At 49.2% G+C, this 17,311-nt stretch overlaps 1 protein-coding gene across 2 annotated transcripts; it reads right to left on the minus strand.

The window, feature by feature from the left end:
- Positions 1 to 618: 618 nt before the first annotated feature.
- LOC149360944 (uncharacterized) lies at positions 619 to 8,198 on the minus strand. Of its 2 annotated transcripts, none has more exons than XM_089572552.1 (4): positions 7,949 to 8,198; positions 3,113 to 3,224; positions 2,524 to 2,617; positions 619 to 1,863 (listed from the first exon to the last, which is right to left on the minus strand). In XM_089572552.1, exon 4 carries the CDS (start codon positions 1,474 to 1,476, stop codon positions 712 to 714), a length of 765 nt encoding a protein of 254 aa, XP_089428678.1. In that variant the 5' UTR covers positions 1,477 to 1,863; positions 2,524 to 2,617; positions 3,113 to 3,224; positions 7,949 to 8,198; the 3' UTR covers positions 619 to 711. The 2 variants fall into 2 exon arrangements, with proteins under 2 accessions (XP_089428678.1, XP_089428679.1); XM_089572553.1 differs by lacking the exon at positions 7,949 to 8,198 and adding an exon at positions 4,149 to 7,892.
- Between the last annotated feature and the right edge of the window lie 9,113 nt (positions 8,199 to 17,311).

Genomic DNA, 17,311 nt, shown 5'->3' on the forward strand with positions numbered 1-17,311 from the left:
ACCCATAAGGCAGAGCTTAAGTGTCCCCCCCCCAATTTTGGCCTAAGTACTAGAAATGTACCTGCCCATAAACTCCAAGTTCCTTGGATCCTGGCCTGTGGTAGCAGTCTGGCACCTGCCTAAACTACAGGGCTGTCTTGTAGGCTACAAAAGAGAGACGTACAGCCATAGCACTCGCACAGTTGTTAGTGGTGTGGGATCGAGAAATTCCGCACACTCCTGGACCGGTCTGCAGCTGTAATAGACCGATATTTCATCTGTCGACCAGTACAGTGGCAGCTCACATGCACAACAGAAGAGCTGGGCTGACGAATAAGCGATCACAGGTCTCGGTCAGTGAAGTACAGCTGGCCGATCAGAACAAAACTTTTTTTTTCTGATGTCACAATCAGTCATTCTTTACAAATAAAATGAGCGATAATACAGGCAGATTTGAAGGAGCCAGATACAATTTAATATTATCATTCTTTTTTTCAAATATGAACAACTGCAGACAGAGCACCTTTACATTCATTCCAACTGCACGCAGCCTTGCTGCACGACTGATATCTGCAGGAGTTCCTGTTGTGCGATGCCTAGCGCTGAAGTTTCGAAATAAAGACCCCGAAGCAGCGTGCGCATGGTGTGGCATAGCCAAGAAGGGCATTTATTTCGGTTTGGTAAGCCCCAGAGAGAAGAAAGGGGGCAGAAGAAGAGCAGATGCAATGGTGTCTAGCCTTCGAAGGGATCCACTTTGCGGTTGAGGTCCAGAAGCTGGTTGATGAAATCGACGTCTTCGTAGAGGTCGGCGACGCCGCTCAGGAGTTGCAGCAGCTCTCCGGGGGCCATGCCGACCTCTTCAGCGCACTCTGCGACCTCCGCAGGCGGCACCGCGTTGGTAGCGTTGCGGCCGAACGAGGCAAAGGGCAGCTTGGCCTCGGTCCTCTGACCACCCTTGGTGTAGAAGAGCGTGAACACAGGGTTGCGGTTCATCTCGTCCAGCTTGCAGTAGACGCCCGCCGTGGGGCCACGGCCGTCACGGCGAGCCACGAGCGTGCGGAAGTCGTACAGCAGGTTCCGTTTCTCGGAGTAGGCGAGCGCGCTCTGGAAGGCGCCGCCCACGTAGAGGACGTTGTCCCAGGTCTTGCTGCTCCCCATCCGGGTCTCGGTGACGCGCCAGAGCACGTAGCCTTCGCCCACGGCTTCGTAGCAGTACTCCTTGGTGGACTTGGACGAGTGCGACTGGACGAAGTGGCCACTGTGCGGTGCGTGGCCGTCGTCCATGACGACGACCGGGAAGCCCACGTGGTAGCCCGGGTCCAGCAGAACCAGGCCCCGGCGGCTCCCGCGACGCACCAGCACACGCAGCGCCACCAGCACGTGCTCCTTGACGCTGGACGCGTCCGGAGGGTCGTGGCTGCAGTAAGATGCCACGTCGGGGATCCACTCCTCGCACGAGACCAGGAAGGGCCGCGCCCGGGGAAACCGCCGCTCCATGGCGCCGCACAGGTGGAGGCTGAGGCCGACGCACGAGAGGCCCTCCTCGACCACCGTGGCTGGGTAGTCGCGGAGGAAGCTCGCCAGGCTGCTGCCGCCGTGGCGCTTGTAGTCGCCGTAGAAACGCAGCAGGTTGCCCAGGGTGTTGTACCGCCTGGCGCGCAGTTCCTCGCCCAGGAGCTGCTCCAGCTGTGCCAGGAAGACCTCCAGGTCGGCCGTGGTGTCAAAGGTGAGCGGGGCACCCCGGATGGGCGCCCAGCGAGGCCGGGGCAGGAGGCGTGGCTGCTGGGTTTCGGCTCGCCGGTTGGCCGCCGCGGGGGTTCCACCCCCTACAGGTGTCCGTTTCACATTCTGGTCCAAGGGCTGCTCTGGCGGGTCGTCGTTCACCTGCAACGCAGTACAGAACACTGCTTAATCCTGCACGCCTGACCAACAGCTGTCCAGGGCCGCACTGCTGCATAGTGCAGCGTTCTTTGAATGTTCAACTATCCAAATACTGCGGCTGCCGTATGTTAGGTGCACAGCTGATAAAGTACAGTCTTTGTCAAAAGTAACCAGGCTGCATGGTTTGCCTCTCAGTCTTTTAGTAAAGCTATTACACCAGCCCTCAAGCTCTAAATCTCTGTATGGTAAGGAGAACCCCTGCCCTCACTTTCAAAGAAGTTTTTGATCTTTAGCGAAGCCATGAGGGCTCTACTATACAAATGAGAAGCAAACCATGCTGCCTGGTTACTTTTGACAAAGACTTTACAACTCAGGTGTGTGAAAAAGCATTCTTTGCATACACATTCGCTGCACTGGGCTAATTTTTTATGAGGAATAACAAGCTTTCACCAAAGGTTGCTGTCATAGTCCACAAGCTCAAATTTTAGTGAAAATATATACCCTCGTGCATTATTCTTATTGTTCACTAGAATTACTTCAAAAGAGCTGCAATGTTTGCTTTTGCCAAATTGCAATGCATTTTACACACAAATTATTTAAGCACTGAATTATGCTGCAAAAACTGCATGCATTGCGGCCAGGTTAAAGCAGGAGGAGACTCACCGTTTGGGCCGCTTCATGGTCGACAGCAGAGTAGTCATCCCAGGGAAGGAAGAGCAGAGTCCCACACCGAAAAATGCCCACAAGGCCAACCAACCTGGAAGAGAGCACCGACACGAATTAGCGACACCATCCAGGCAGGGTCCTGCCATCAGCAGTCACAAGCACATCTGTTATTCAGGGTTCTGCCAAATGCAGAACCAAATCTGGCACAAACTCTACAAGCAGCCAGAATTGTACAAGAAACAAAGGCTTAAACATCAGAAATGGGGAAATTTTTCTAAATGTTACTTAGCACCCATTTGTGCACGTAAAGTAACTTTCTGCAATGAAATGGTCCGCAGATATCATCGAATGCAAATTCCAAATGACTGGTCAAAGTACAAATAAGCTCAAAACTAGCCCTTCAGAATAGCACTGCACGAACACAATGAGTGCTGTATTATGTAGAAGAATGAAAGTCTTGCCACCTCCAACTGTTCTGCTTTGATGAACCACTGCAGACCAGAACAAAGATCAAAAGTAGCAGAAAGCCTGTGCTGTTCTCTCGCGTGGGTACCAAAGCAGAGAACAATGCCACAAGTGCACTCACCATGATGAGAACTGGAGCCATACTCCGAGTCAAGATGGCCATTCCGACACGAAGAGGGAAACCAGGGACACCAACGGAGCCAGGTAGTTGCCTTTTAGTTTTAGCTCCTGATCTGCGAAAGGGGCAGCGAGCACTTCATAAGCACCGGCAAGAACACACAACCTTCCAGCCCACAAGCAGCGGACTACTTAATCTGCTTTTATGCCTTCCCTTTCACTAAGTCCTGGCACAAGCAGAGACAAATGCAAGGCTGGAATTAGCACATGCTACTAACATGCACACACACACACACACACCTGTGAAAAAAAGAAGACCTGCCAGACACTTCATGGTGCCATTACATGCCCTATGCAAGGGAGCACCTCTACTCACGAGAGTGTAGCACGGGGCTACAGTGGAGTTTCCCCAACATTGGAACAAAACAGTTTGAGTACACCTTCATGCCAAGTGTGTCTTGGATAACAGTTTCATCGCAGACAAGAAAAAGCTGCACTTTCAGCAAACTGTATGAAGATTACAGTGCACTGCACATGAGAAAGTCAAGGCACTCATGCCACTGCAAACTTTCCATATACTTAAATGGTGGACTGGCACAAGTTTAAGCGCAAAATTCTAACTATGCGGATGACTGCTGCTAGACAAAAACATAGTTTTATGCCACTATTCATTTATTTATACAGTACTGCTAGCCTCAAGATGAGGCTGTAAGCTGGAGTGGGAGGTATGAAAAACTGAACTAGGTAGGCAACACGTGCGTAAAATGAACCAAGACACAACCAGCGTGCTTCCGCAAACCAAGACAACTGACAAAAGGCACTCACGTGCATGGGAAGACAGCGAAAGTACACAATTATATAGATTGAGTACTACATTAGAAAATAAAAAAAAAAAACATCGCCAAACCGACCAAATAAGTGTCTAGAGGCTCAAAGAACCTATAAAAAAAAAATGCGCTGAAATATGAAAACATAAAGAAAGAAAAAAGCCGCGTGTAGAAAAATACAATGCCACGGATAAGCAAGCACTGAGAACTTACAGCCCCTTCCAGCCAGCCTCATGCCTTGCCTCAAAAGAAACAGCATGCAAACCTGTGCTTGCGAGAAAACTACACCGGCGACAGAGCACGATGTGGGACACAGCTTGCACCTGTGGTTTATAAGTACCCATCATGTGCTTCCCGTATTCTGCTGATGTCATCCACTTCACTATCTCACACCACCACTCAAAGATAGCCATGAACCTGCCCCCATCTCCTGCCCCAGAAATAGGCCCTCAGTGCAGACTCCACTCACGATAAGGGGCAACCTTATGATAAGTCGTCACATGCAAGAGCTCCTGGAGACACGTGAACAGTCTTCACTGCCAAGCTGACAGGAAGTGTAAAAGGCACACGCCATGGGTGTATCTGCAGGTGAACCTTATCAGAAGTGTCTAATCTCTACGCAAAGGGCCTAAGTGCTGCCCACATGCTGAAGAGCTCAAATTCACAGGAGATAAAAAGTCAGAAAATGAAGACACCAGTGTGTTAACAACTAAAAAAAAAAAAAAAAAATTAGAGGGGACACTTAAGCTGCAATCAAGGGTATGAGGCGATAGTGCAATAAGTTAATTCCCATACATAGAGAAGGTCATTCTACACTTTACATGCATAGATCTAAGCGATATGTGCATGCCACAGCCCCGAGATGGCAGGAGCTGTCAGCGGTGGGCCTTGTGTGGCCCAGGTTGCTCTTCCCGAGTGACCAATCATTAATTTAACTGCCACGCTGGGCAGGTTGTGATAACACTGCAAGGTCACCTGACCTACGTTGCCCACCTGCCACGTAGGCTGCTTGATAGGGATCACCTGCCAGAGCTATGTCTTTGGAGTTTTGCCTTGAATGGTGGCGTGTTAAAAATCTTGTTCCAGAGCGCAGAGCTATTGTAAAAAGTGCCAAGCATTATATCTGAACAACTACTGAACCGGAGCACATATTTCCGCCAAATTCATAGGGGACTTAAGACTACCAGTACAACTGTTATGCAGGAAAGAAACATTTTATTGTTTAAAAGCAACTTTTTTTTTTGTTCCTAACATTTGGACATGCCTAATCACTGAAATAAATTGCAGAAATTGCAGCAGCAGTAGATGGTTCATAGTTTCAGGATGTAGTACGGCAAATAGCAATGTAAATAAAATACCAGCTCTGAAGAAAAAAAAAAAACATCGATATCCTCCTTTAACAGCTGTCTAAATCAAATGGCACATTACTAAAAAAAATGAATTTCAGTTTCAATGGGTAAAAACGCAGCCAGAGTAACTATCTTCAGGAAAAGGTGCACTGAACTAACTGCATGTGAAACTGAAGTATGCCTTAAATTTAAATGTGTCAACAAAGATCGCCAGATTTGTTCCAAGTTCACGATAATATGCCTTCCCTTCTTTCACTTTCTCTCACGGCACGGTTGGGCTGTCCACCGAGAAGGGAGCGGGCAGCGCAAAGTAAAATCTGCCACATTAGCTAATGGGAGAGCTGCGGCAACTGGGAGGCCTGCAGTGAGCTGGCACAAAGCCAGTTTCTGCTCGCCAGGAACTGGTTCTCTCCGGATTTCCCCCGCACGCCGGTTGGTTGCCATCCGGGGCTTGGCGCGCGAAAAGCAACCACCACGTGGCAAGTGACAGCTGGCACGGGTCAGGCTCCGCAAATACGGTAGCTGCTGAACACAGCTCGATTTCAAATCGGATAGAGGTGGCCAGAGAGGACTCCAAAACATGGGGGGATCAGCAACTACAAACAAACTGCCAAGTAATTATAGAGGCATGCCGCCAAATGGTATGCGCTGAAGCTGTCGGACACAGTCGACCAAGTGGACAAGAAAGGATAGTTTAAGTAGTCTCAAAAGAAATGCGCATAACGGTGCTCAAAAAGCAAAGCCCTCGGAAGAGATTCAGCAAAACAATTCAGAGAGAACAGGCTAAACAGAATAAAGTCCAAGATATGCATAGCCAACGATGCGTGCCGCATGATTTCGATGGCATAAATGAAGCTTGGCCCTAGCGATGACGTAACGGTTTGGTCCGCACTAGGTTGGGTCGAAGACCCATCTTAGCAACCATAGGTCCCCATAGAAGGGGTCACGCCCGGCGACATTGGCGTGACTTATGCAAATTTCTCTGCAAACACTAGTGCGCCCACGGCTGCGCGTGCCAAAAAAAAAAAAACAGCAATGCTTATTTATGCAACGCTGGCAGATCTGGGAATGAAATGAAAGGAGCCAGGGTATTGTGATGCTGGCTATCGGCTCGCGACGGGCCGTGTAAACAGCAGACGCTTCAAAAGCACGCCGCCACAGGAGAGCATCGCCCGCCGGACGGAAGAGGGGCCGCATTTCATGTGAACAAAGGAACCAAACAGTCCCTTTCGCTCGTACGCTGGCAGCAGAGTCTCGCAGAAAGCAGTATATACATGCCGTTGCTGCTCCTTGTTTTTGCGAGCCGACAACATCGCACGTGCACACCACGCTTCCAGGAAAGGAAATCCGCCTAAGCAAGAAGCGGAGCGCGGAAGCCATTCCGCCGATTCCACGATGTGACACAAGACAGCGAACGACTCCGCACATTGAAACAGTGCTGTGACAGCTTGTGCATCAGTCGTGCAGTCGTCTTGAAAGGAAGGGCGTTAAGGTTCATGCTGGATGAGAAATTAAGCTCTAGGAATTAGGCTCGGGCCATATACGCTCTTCGGTTTTGATCTCGTAACCAACTGGTCGGAACTGTGCCGAATAAATTCGCCCTCCCATCATCATATCAGCCTGACTGCGCTCACTGCAAGGCAAAGGCCCATATAGCTACCAATTAGAGCCCGGGTTCATGATAGCCTGCAGCGTACCGCGACAAAATTGCAGCAATAAAAGACCTACGAGCTATTGGTTCCTTGAACCTATCGAACTACACCGCATTTTGAGCCACAAAACAGGCGAAATTGTGGCACACACTTAAGTGCCAGCGGTGGAGTTACTCGACGTTGCAGTGTGAGCAACTGCAGGCCGGCTCCGGTAGGTCTGCAACGTAGAAAGCCCCTTTCCAAGCAAGCTGCGCAGCATAAGGCTCGCGTGTGTTGTCATCGGCTTACGTCACTCCGGATAGAGAGCTGAATATGGAGGCGCGTCCACTGGCTGCGAGATAACTGGCGGGCGTCGCCGCGCGATGCTATCGCTGCAGCAAGGCCAGATACCAATTTGGCACGGGCCTACCCATTCATATGAACAAGGCCTCAGCGAGGCCGCGGAGTGATGCCGGACGGGTTACGGCAGCTTGGACACGCAGGCGCTTGCCAGCTTTGTGAGTGATAAATTACTCATTGACATCCACCCAAGCGCACCCATACGGCTACAAAGGAAAGCTATACAGCTTTCACAGAAACTTCGAAGTTAAAAGAAAAATTCGTCCTCATTGTCAGCACAAAGCGGAAGACCCGCTATCGCTGGCGCTGATAAATCACAGTGGCTTTGAGGCCCGCCGCCGCGTCACTGCGCCACGCGTTCACGACGTCAGGACGGCTGCTGTGCAGGGCACGTGCCGTCCGACAAAAACGCACCGCGTGATACAAAAACAAAACAAAACAAGAGAGGCGCCGCTCGCTGCAGTGCCAGTAGCCGCTGCGCACGAAACCGGCAGCCGCACATTTCGTGGCCGCCCCTGCGGGGTCTTTCCCCGAACCGTAAAAATCCGGAAGACAGTTGGTTCAATGTCAGTGACCCCCCAAGAAGCCGCCCCCGCTGCGCTCGGCACGAGCTTCTTTCGGCGCCTCTAGCAAGCAGCGAGGCCATAAGTGCAAGAAAGCGCCACACACTTACCCATACAACGGTGTGCTTCAGCAAGAGAACCAAACAAAGAAAGGAGGGTTGCTGCAGATATGGGCACCACCCCAACACCCCACACTTGGACGTATCGTTCTAGTCCGCACGGATAGAGCAGTCTTTTATACAAAGCGGGTCAGCACACGTGACCCGCGGCCAACCTCTGCGGCTTCTGGCCGATAACGCGCCGCCGCCGCCGCTGCTGCTCCTCGCCCCGCTGGCCTGCCGATGACATCACACACATGACGTCAGAAAGACACAACTGCGCTTGCGCGTGCGAATGGGCATGCGCGAAGCGCATGAACACGTTGCATGCGAGGGCGCCGACAACGAAGTGAGACCGAGGGAGAAAAGCCTGACGTAGCACCATTCTGCAAGCGTGCGTTGTGGTGCGCAAAGTTGCTCCAATGGCAGGTCACTTGGCAAGCCGACTTGAGGGTTAAAGTTGTCCGTGCTCTCTCCGTACAGCGGGGAAATACGCAGCGAGTGCAAAACTAGCAGGCGCCAGGAAAAGCGCGCAGCGCCGGCCGTCGGACTGCAGGGCTGCGGCAGGGTAGCGGCGCTGGCGGTTCCAGCTGCTAACCGAGATGGCCTTGAAACAGTGCCCACTCGATCGGCGCCGCCCGTTGCTTAGCAGAGAACGGCGCAGCCCTTAAAGAGGAAGCGTTAAACAACAGTGTTTCCGGACCAGAAAGCAGGATGCGGCGGACGGCATAATCACTCTCTGCAACGCGTGCCAGATAGCGTGAATAACATGGGTAACCATGTCACCCTGACCAGAAAATCGTGAAGCCAGCAAACACAGTCTAGTGTCAACAACTTCAAACATTCCACGTGAAACGCATCAAAAATTTGACCTTGATCGAAGTTATGCCGTATATGTTGCAAGCGGACGGCATGTATTACGAATATTGTAGCCAATAATTGGCTGCAATCGAAGCGTGTTGCTTATATTGGAATTCGACACGCACAAGCAAATGCTCCTGTATGCCGACGACACCAAAGCTTGCTTTTCTGGTAGTAACCTATAAAAAGTAGAACTCGATGCGTGAACTCTCGATGGCTTGGTACAAATGAATTAGAGCTGAATACAAATGAAGCAAAGTACGTAATTTTTCTAGCTCGTATTACCATCATTGATAACAATCTTCCCTTCATTTCATGATGTCATGATAGAGCGTATGGCTTGTATAAATTCCTAGGTGTATTTTTTCGTGAGGATCTGTCAAAGAATATACATACACATAATAATTACATGAAACTGAAACTACCCAGAGCAAGTTCAGAACATTTTTTTACATTTGGATGGTTCACTCTCATATTTATTATTGTCTTCTGATGTGGGGCGCTGTTACTGCTTCCGATATGAAAAACATATTTATCGCAAAAAGGTCAATCGGAGCCGTGGAAAGGTTTAAAACAGTGAAAGCACGGAGAATATTGGTACGGAATATTGACGACAGACAAGCTTTGCAAGGGCAGCTTGCTACCTATATACATATACGCGGAAATAAAATAGCGACTAAAATGTGAACTAGCGTACATGGCAAACTATGAGAATTTTGTTCTTGCGGCGATAAATTACAGGATGCCAAAGCTGAGAACAAATAGAGGTGAACAAAATAAAAAAGAAATGTAATCTTTTGAGTGAGAATCAGGATCTTATTAAAATAATTGAATGGCACTACTCCCTGCCAACGCATACGTAGTTCTCCTTGTCAAGGATGCTGGAGAGTGTTTGCAGAAAGGCGTCGAATCGCATAGGTCGGCACACTCACTCATGAGTGCACTCATATCGCCTCACTCACACTCACGTCTGTGAGTGTGAGTGAGTGGTCGTGAGTGCGAGTGGACGTGAGTGTGAGTGCGAGTGAGTGGATATGAGTGTCGGTAATCATGAGTGTGAGTGCGAGTGAGTGGATGTGAGTGTGGGTGGTCTGAGTGTGAGTGCGAGTGAGTGGTCGTGAGAGCGAGTGGACGTGAGTGTGAGTGCGAGTGAGTGGATATGAGTGTGGGTTGTCATGAATGTGAGTGTGAGTGAATGGTCGTGAGTGTGAGTGCGAGTGAGTGGATGTGAGTGGGGGTGGTCATAAGTGTGAGTGTGAGTGGACGTGAGTGTGAGTGGACATGAGTGCGAATGCAATTGAGTGGATGTGAGCGTGAGTAGAGGTGACTGGGTATGATTGATGAGTGGAGTGAGTAGGCGTGAGTGGCAATGAGTGGTTGTGAGTGACAATGAGTGGTTGTGAGTGGCAATGAGTGGATGTGAGTGGTGGGTGGAAGCGACAGCGAAGTCGGTCGCCCATGTTTCGTGACGCTGATACCCGCTTAGCTATTTTCATGTTGACAGCTGCGGGAAGCAAATATTCACTACTGAAGGCGCTCGAGGCAGCATAAGGCATCATGCCGGTGTCTTTGGACAACCGAAGGAAAGGATTCCGCTGGCACGGGAACGGCAATCTTTCGTTGCTTTTGTAGTTCACCGTTGGCAAGGGCGCAGGCCCTTCGCGGATGCATTGAGCCGCTACAAGTATTTTGAGACCCTTTATCGAATTTCGCATTGCCAGTACTGAAAATATAGATATATGTCTCTTGCCACGCTCCCCGCATGGCTCGATCTCGTATACATATGAGTCACAATGCTTACTGCTGAAACAACGACTGTCCGCTGCTCGGCAATAACTACCGTAAGTTGGGACCTCGGGTGCTGCAGTGGACTTAGGTTTTTTTTTTTCTTTGCCCAGGTGTGCGCATTGCAGAGCTCTCCTCTGGCCGTAATTTGTTCATAGGCTCTGACTCATGCGGTAACCCGACCTCCTTTACCCAGGTCTTGAACTGCACAAACCCGGCTCAAGCCCGGAAACGACGCGAAAACCAAGTGCGCTTTTCGGTAACGCCAGAGGATTCTTGTTTCTATCATGTACTTTAAAGAGCCCAGCGTTGGAAATCAAGCATGTGGCTTTTATAATTTTTTTTTTGTATGCATAGCATCAGGCATGGTAATGTCTTTGACGCCTAAGGAGATATCCAAAACGGCAATATTTTATGTTTTAATTTGCGCCAGAAATTATTGTTTCGTGCTGATGGTGGTAGTGAAGTTCGCGGTCCTGTGCATTGTTTGTCGCGTCCGGGTTCGCGATAAAGGAATGTCGATTGAGTTTTTTTTTTCTGCCCTCCGCACAACTGCAGGGAGGGGGATGAGTCACACTGGCTGCCCAGCGGTATAAGGGGAGCGGGATAGCGACGGATTCCGAGAATAAGGGAAAGGTCAAACACCCTCCGGGAACATATGTCAGGCCGCATCCCACTGTGCACGTTCTTGCGGAAAGGCGGATCCTTGTAGCTTTTGTCCCATGTCCATGGCAGCACGCGTTGACAACTTGAGGCGCGGTCAACAGGACATTGCCACTCTAGCTACAGGCTTGAAGACAGTTTGTAAGTGACGGTACTGAACAGATGGGCCTTGAGGTGACTTTCCCCGAACCTGAGTTTTTACCAGAGGTTGAAACAACCTGCAACGTGGGAAATTGAGAATGTTTGCGAAGCTCGCGGGACGAAGGGAGAAACCTCCGAAATCTTGATGGTGGAAAATGTACATATTTGTGCAGTGTTTGTGGAGGTGAGTTATCTTCTTTCCAAAATCACTGATTGGCTGTGTTGTCCTTTTACAGTTGTTGATTGGCGACGTTTCCCTTTCCCCAATGATTTATTAGGGTTGATGTTTGTGGAGTTACCTGATTGGTTACTGTCTCCACCGACGGCAGGGTCATAGGGTTTAAAATCAAGTGTTTGGGCGGGACCGAGGGCTGGTTTCGTCCCGTAAAGCTACTGGTCAGTCAAATGTAAACAAGTTTTCTCCTTGCTTGCATCTTTCTTTGTTTTATTAATTGGTAATAAAAAGTTAACCTCTCCAGAAGTGTCCTCTGGCAACGTGATCGAGCAATATCGAATCTGCAAGACGTCAAGCACCCTTCAATAATCATCATCAACGTAATTTACCTCTACAAGATTGAGAGGGAAACCCAACTGTGATGAAACGTTGCGGCGATTTTCGGTAGTGGATATGAGGTGGCAACCAAATTGCCGGGCCTTTTTTGATTGGTTGGACGTACAGTTCGAAATTAATTTTTATGTACTCGGGAAAGGGATATAAAATAGAATGTGTCTGAGTATTGTCACCGTTTCACTCGAGAAAAAAAAAACTACAGAAGAAAAGCAGTACACGCGACTGAATGTTAATAAGAATCAAGCTAGGGCGACAGTTTTCGTTTCGCTTAAAAGTATCGTGCAAGCGAGTGCTGCTAAGGCACTGAAGAAAAAAACATACGACGCCACAGCCAAAAATGTGACCAGAAGAGAACAGAAAACTGAGGGCGGCGGGCGGAAGGGGGGCCAGGAGCTTTTCACAAACAGTTCGAAGGGTGCCGACATATTCGACTCTGGAATGTGCTCGCAGAACAGGAAAGAGTTGAAAATTAAGCTCCCCCACGCTCTCCCCGGAGTCCAAAAAAAAAGTTTTTTCTTTGGTCATGAATAGGCTCCCGTCAGCGTCATGTAAGCAGAACTACGCCGTTGGCAATATGAGCAGGTGGGGGCTGCCCTGGCAAGTCAACAACTCAAAAGAAAACATTCGACAGAAGTCTGTCTGGTTGGGGGGCTGGCAGAAGGGGTGCTGGCAACGCACAAACTGACCAGCTCTATCGGTCGCCTTCTCCCCCGCGCAAAAAACCGGCAGCCCAGAGAAAAGGCCCAGGGCATCGTGAACAAAATTCCGTGTTCCGTCTGCCCGGCGTCGTACATAGGGGAAACGAAGAACTTCGCGGAAAGGATGAGCCAACACAAAGCGGACGTCCGTCACATGAATCGTCAACGCATCGCCGTGGCCGAACACTGCGAAGGGCGAGACCATCCAATTGACTTCGACAGCACCATTGTATTGGAAACGGAAGCTAACCCACGCAGGAGGCTTCTACTCGAGTCGTGGCACATTCAGCAAACACGAGAGAATGTTAATCGTTCCCTGGGGACACTCCCCTCATCCTACGTCCATGGGCTGCGGCCATTGACCCGGAGGTCCTCCACGCAGGGGCTTAAAAAGCCAAGCTGCGCTCGCCCGTAGCCACACCGTAAAGAAGGGGCCGAGCCGGTCCCGAAACGTCGTGTTTTTTTTTCTGTTTTTTTTTCTGTATTTTACTTGGTTGGCATCACTTACTTTCTCCTAACAAGTCAACAACGCATAAAAGCTTCCGCTGCATGTATGCGAGGCTTGGTTCTCATTTGTGCCGCCTAATCTTCGGCATTTGGCGAGTGAAACAGAAATGAGCTCGTGAAATGCGATTTTGTTCATTTTTCGTGTACAGCAAGGGGATTAACTTCTGTTGGCACGCACCGATTTCAGCAATCTTACCCTAACTGATATCTGGACAGCATGAGACATCATTTGAAGCAGATACTATGATTTCCACCAAGAACTTCTGGATAGCGCTTTTTCCCAGTAAAGTCATATCGTTTCAGATTGGCTCAAATTGGCTAACAAGTTAGCTGCATATGCATTCTTCTGAGAACGACGTTGGAGAATAATCGGGTGCAAAGTAAGCACCCCCTATTACCACGTGGATGCGCATGTGGTCTCCGCATGCACTGGCCTCAAAAACACCGCGTTGGTTTGTAAAACTTCCTTCAGACAGGGATTATGGGCAATACAGAAAACGTACTGCCTGCAGACATGCACAGTACCCAGATCGGTCACACATAGTAAGCTTAGTAGGTTTTGTAAATGTATTGATAATGGCAACCTCCCCTAGCATCGTTATTACGCGGGGAAATTCTCTACTTGCGACCCATTCCAGCCATTTTCCTTTGCGTGAGGAAATCACTCGATCTTTTGAAAAACACGCTCCATTTTCCATGCCGCGAAAAGTATTCATAATCGTCACTTGACTCCAATGAGTTGATGCAGAGTCACGGACACGTATTTGTCAAGGAAGACCAAATCTTGGTAATTAGACACCATCCAAGAATATTGTCAAGGCAAACTCATTATTATTACTTGCACACCGTCATAGGCACACGCACAAGGGAAGGAGGTGCGCCCCCCCCCCCTCTCCTTCCCCCCTAATGTCCAAGTCTGCCCCATACATTTAATCTGTCGTACCTTTTCGGTCATTGTTTACAGTGCAGTGCTACCGCCAAGCAGGTTTTTTAACGGCCAAAGACCTCTGACGTTGCGTTCCAAGAACTGTTTACTTGCCAGGTCATTTTGGAGGCAATCTTTTCAGTTTCTTTTTTGCTGTGACAGTAACCAAAAAACAAATCTGTCATAGTTTCTGTGGTCTAGAGAGAACGGACATCACTCCGGAAGCGCGATGCTACACCAATGCTTCAGCGACGCAGTGACTGCCTTCCTCTTTCAACATGTCTTCGTCTGGGTGGAGACAAGACCTCTTGTGGAGACGCTGGCAATACTGTGAATCTTTCCCCTCACTTGTTCACATTTTGAGCGTCAAAAAAACCAGCCGCTTATCCTCTCTATACCCTATATTCCTCTGCCGATGTTACAGATTAAAATAAAAAACTACACCTCTATAATATGCTGTATATTTAGCAATTCCATCACATGGAAATAAATGTTTTATAATCAGTCCTCATATTTGCTCTCCGTTTTGGCGGCAGGGGCCTAGGTGAGAGGTGGTTGGGGGGCGGAGAGGAGGGGGGGGGGGCCACTGCGCTGAAACTTGACTCATTCTCATGGAGAACCCTGCGCACGCCTATGGACACTGTTCAAAAACTTGTCTAAGCATCTCAGTTGCTGACGCTGTACAGGCAATCATCGTCTCAGCAGCAAGCGCAGGAGCACAGGTGCGTAGCATTCGGAGCATGGAATATGCGTGATGAGTGACTACTCTCTTCGAGCATCGAAACTGTGCAAATTGGCTAAATAGCCCGACAAAGCCGGCCTGGGCAGCTCACCACATCTTTGCGACTCAGGATAATGTTAGGGGAGCTACGAGGGCAGTCGTCGCGACAGTAAATCTCTCATCCCCTCCGTTGTCAGCAAACAAGGAAACAGTACACTGAACGTAAATGCGAGTGAGCGGACATAAGTATGAGTGTGAGTGAGTGGTTGTGAGTGCGAGTGGTCGTGAGTGCGAGTGAGTGGTTGTTAGTGTGAGTGGACATGAGTGCGAGTGAGTGGTTGTGAGTGTGAGTTGTCATGAGTGCGAGTGTGAGTGAGTGGCTGTGAGTGTGAGTGGACATGAGTGTGAGTGCGTGTGAGTGGTTGTGAGTGCGAGTGGTCATGAGTGTGAGTGTGAGTGAGGGGTTGTGAGTGTGAGTGATGATGAGTGTGAGTGAGTGGTTGTGAGTGCGAGTGGTCATGAGTGCGAGTGTGAGTGAGTGGTTGTGAGTGTGAATGAACATGAGTGTGAGTGTGTGTGAGTAGTAGTGAGTGCGAGTGGTCATGAGTGTGAGTGTGAGCCACCGCTCATGGTGCCGAGGTATGCGAATCAGACGGATGACTCCCAAACACCCTCCAGTATCTAAAACATTACGATCCTAACACGGATGGGCGATGCCCACACTGTGGGAAGACCTGTGATATCTTCCACATGGTGTGGGCATGTACTCAAAATCCCCACCTCCCCCCTTCCCCTACCCCTTCCAGAGAGGCATGGGAGACTGCCCTCCTCAACTGCTCCTCGCTTGAGTCCCAAAGGACTCTGGTGAAACGGGCGAGAGACGGGGCCTCGTCATGCGGTGTCCAGGACTAGGGACGCCGACCATGTAGCGGGGCCACTCTGTGGCTCCCAAACTCTTTTTCACAAAATAAAAGTTTTCACCACCACCACCACCAGCATTTAAGATTCACAAACAACTGTGCACTTAATTAAATTCTTAACCACACATCAGTGACACAAGCAGCAACACGCCGTTAAACGCTTTCGCCTCACCGCACTTTAGGTCAACAAAGTGCCCCCCTGAATTTTTTCAACTGCGAGTAGAAATTGAATTATGCGTCTCGAATTTTATGTACCACTGTTTCCTCCGCGAACCGTTTGTGTGGGGTCCCGGACGCAGTGGTGCAAGGCAGCAGCTGTTGTCCGATACCCTTTAGTTGGTTGTACAATTAAACAAAGAGCAAATAAATAAAAATGGATTCTGTTTTAAGCTCGCCATTTCTCTTATTGCTTCCACCCGGTTTATATTTCGACGTCTTCAGGTTTGGGACACAGCGCACGTACCACACTGGTTCACAACCAGCTTGTCAATGGACAACCGCGGCATGTATGGTCGCGAACGGAGGAACTTCATCAGAACAAGGCCTCCCTCTGGCCGAGCGAAGTTGAAACTCAGCTGTGCTCTTCTGGGGCAATCGTTCTAATCGCCTGTGTGTCTTTTTGTTGTTTGTTCCGCCAAAATCAGCTGTTTAGAAATAAACTTCGACAGGCTCAAGGAGATACGCTTGGACAGAACGCTGGCTGAGACAAACTGTCGGCAAACATGCGTCTGCCGAGATAAAATTGTCAGTGCCCTTCCTTTTACTATTTGCGGCCAAAATTACACCAAATGATAACGTTAGTTTCGAGATATGAGAGCTAATCAGCGAAAAACATGGGGTTAATAAGAAGAGAAGTCATCGGTTGCTAATCTGCTGGTGTTTTTCATTAGAAAAGCGCGTAGCTATATGCGAGGCATGCGACAAGACATTTCAGTCAGTTTTTTACAGGGGATTTCGCGCTGCTTCGGGTCAAGCTTTGCGAAGAGTCCAGCCAACGGTCATCAAGAGTGCACGGTTTACCGTGCGAGGAAATTTAACGGCCGTTTGTGCTCGCTAAGAAGAAAGGAGGGTGGAAGCGAAAGCATGCCCGCACCTTTCTTCTAAAGGAAACGTGAGCCTACAGGCATCAATCAATCAATACAATAATACAAGCCTATTGTCTTGGGGGACGTGACAAAAGGCGGAAAAGTGTCTGACGAGGTCACGCCACCCTGTGGCAAGCAGCGGTTTGACACTCATGCAGAGACTACGACAGAGTTAATCTTTGCAGAGAAATAGCTAAGATAAAACTGTATATATCTCTCTCTCATCCCTCTTATTATTTTTTTTGTGCAAGAATCTGTACAGGAACGGAATAGAAGAATAAGTGCACATCTTCTACTAGCAATGCAAACAAGAAGAAACACATGAAACACTAGTCTTCCTTCAAGAACAATCCCTTCAGTCTTTTCTTAAACCTGTTTAGTTAAATATTTTTCGTTAATAGGTCTTGAATGACTGGATAGCTGTTTATTAAATCCGCTATCTGACAGCTTAACCTCTGATGGCCATAGTTGGTCCGAGCTCGGGGATTGACTGTGATG

This window comes from Amblyomma mixtum, chromosome 2 (genome assembly GCF_055824585.1).
Source record: "Amblyomma mixtum isolate Tamu chromosome 2, ASM5582458v1, whole genome shotgun sequence".
Classification (NCBI taxonomy): Eukaryota; Metazoa; Arthropoda; class Arachnida; order Ixodida; family Ixodidae; genus Amblyomma; species Amblyomma mixtum.

What these genes read in the sequence shown, in the direction of transcription:
- LOC149360944 (XM_089572552.1), bottom strand. Translation starts at nt 1,476, where the DNA reads ATGGAGCGGCGGTTTCCCCGGGCGCGGCCCTTCCTGGTCTCGTGCGAG.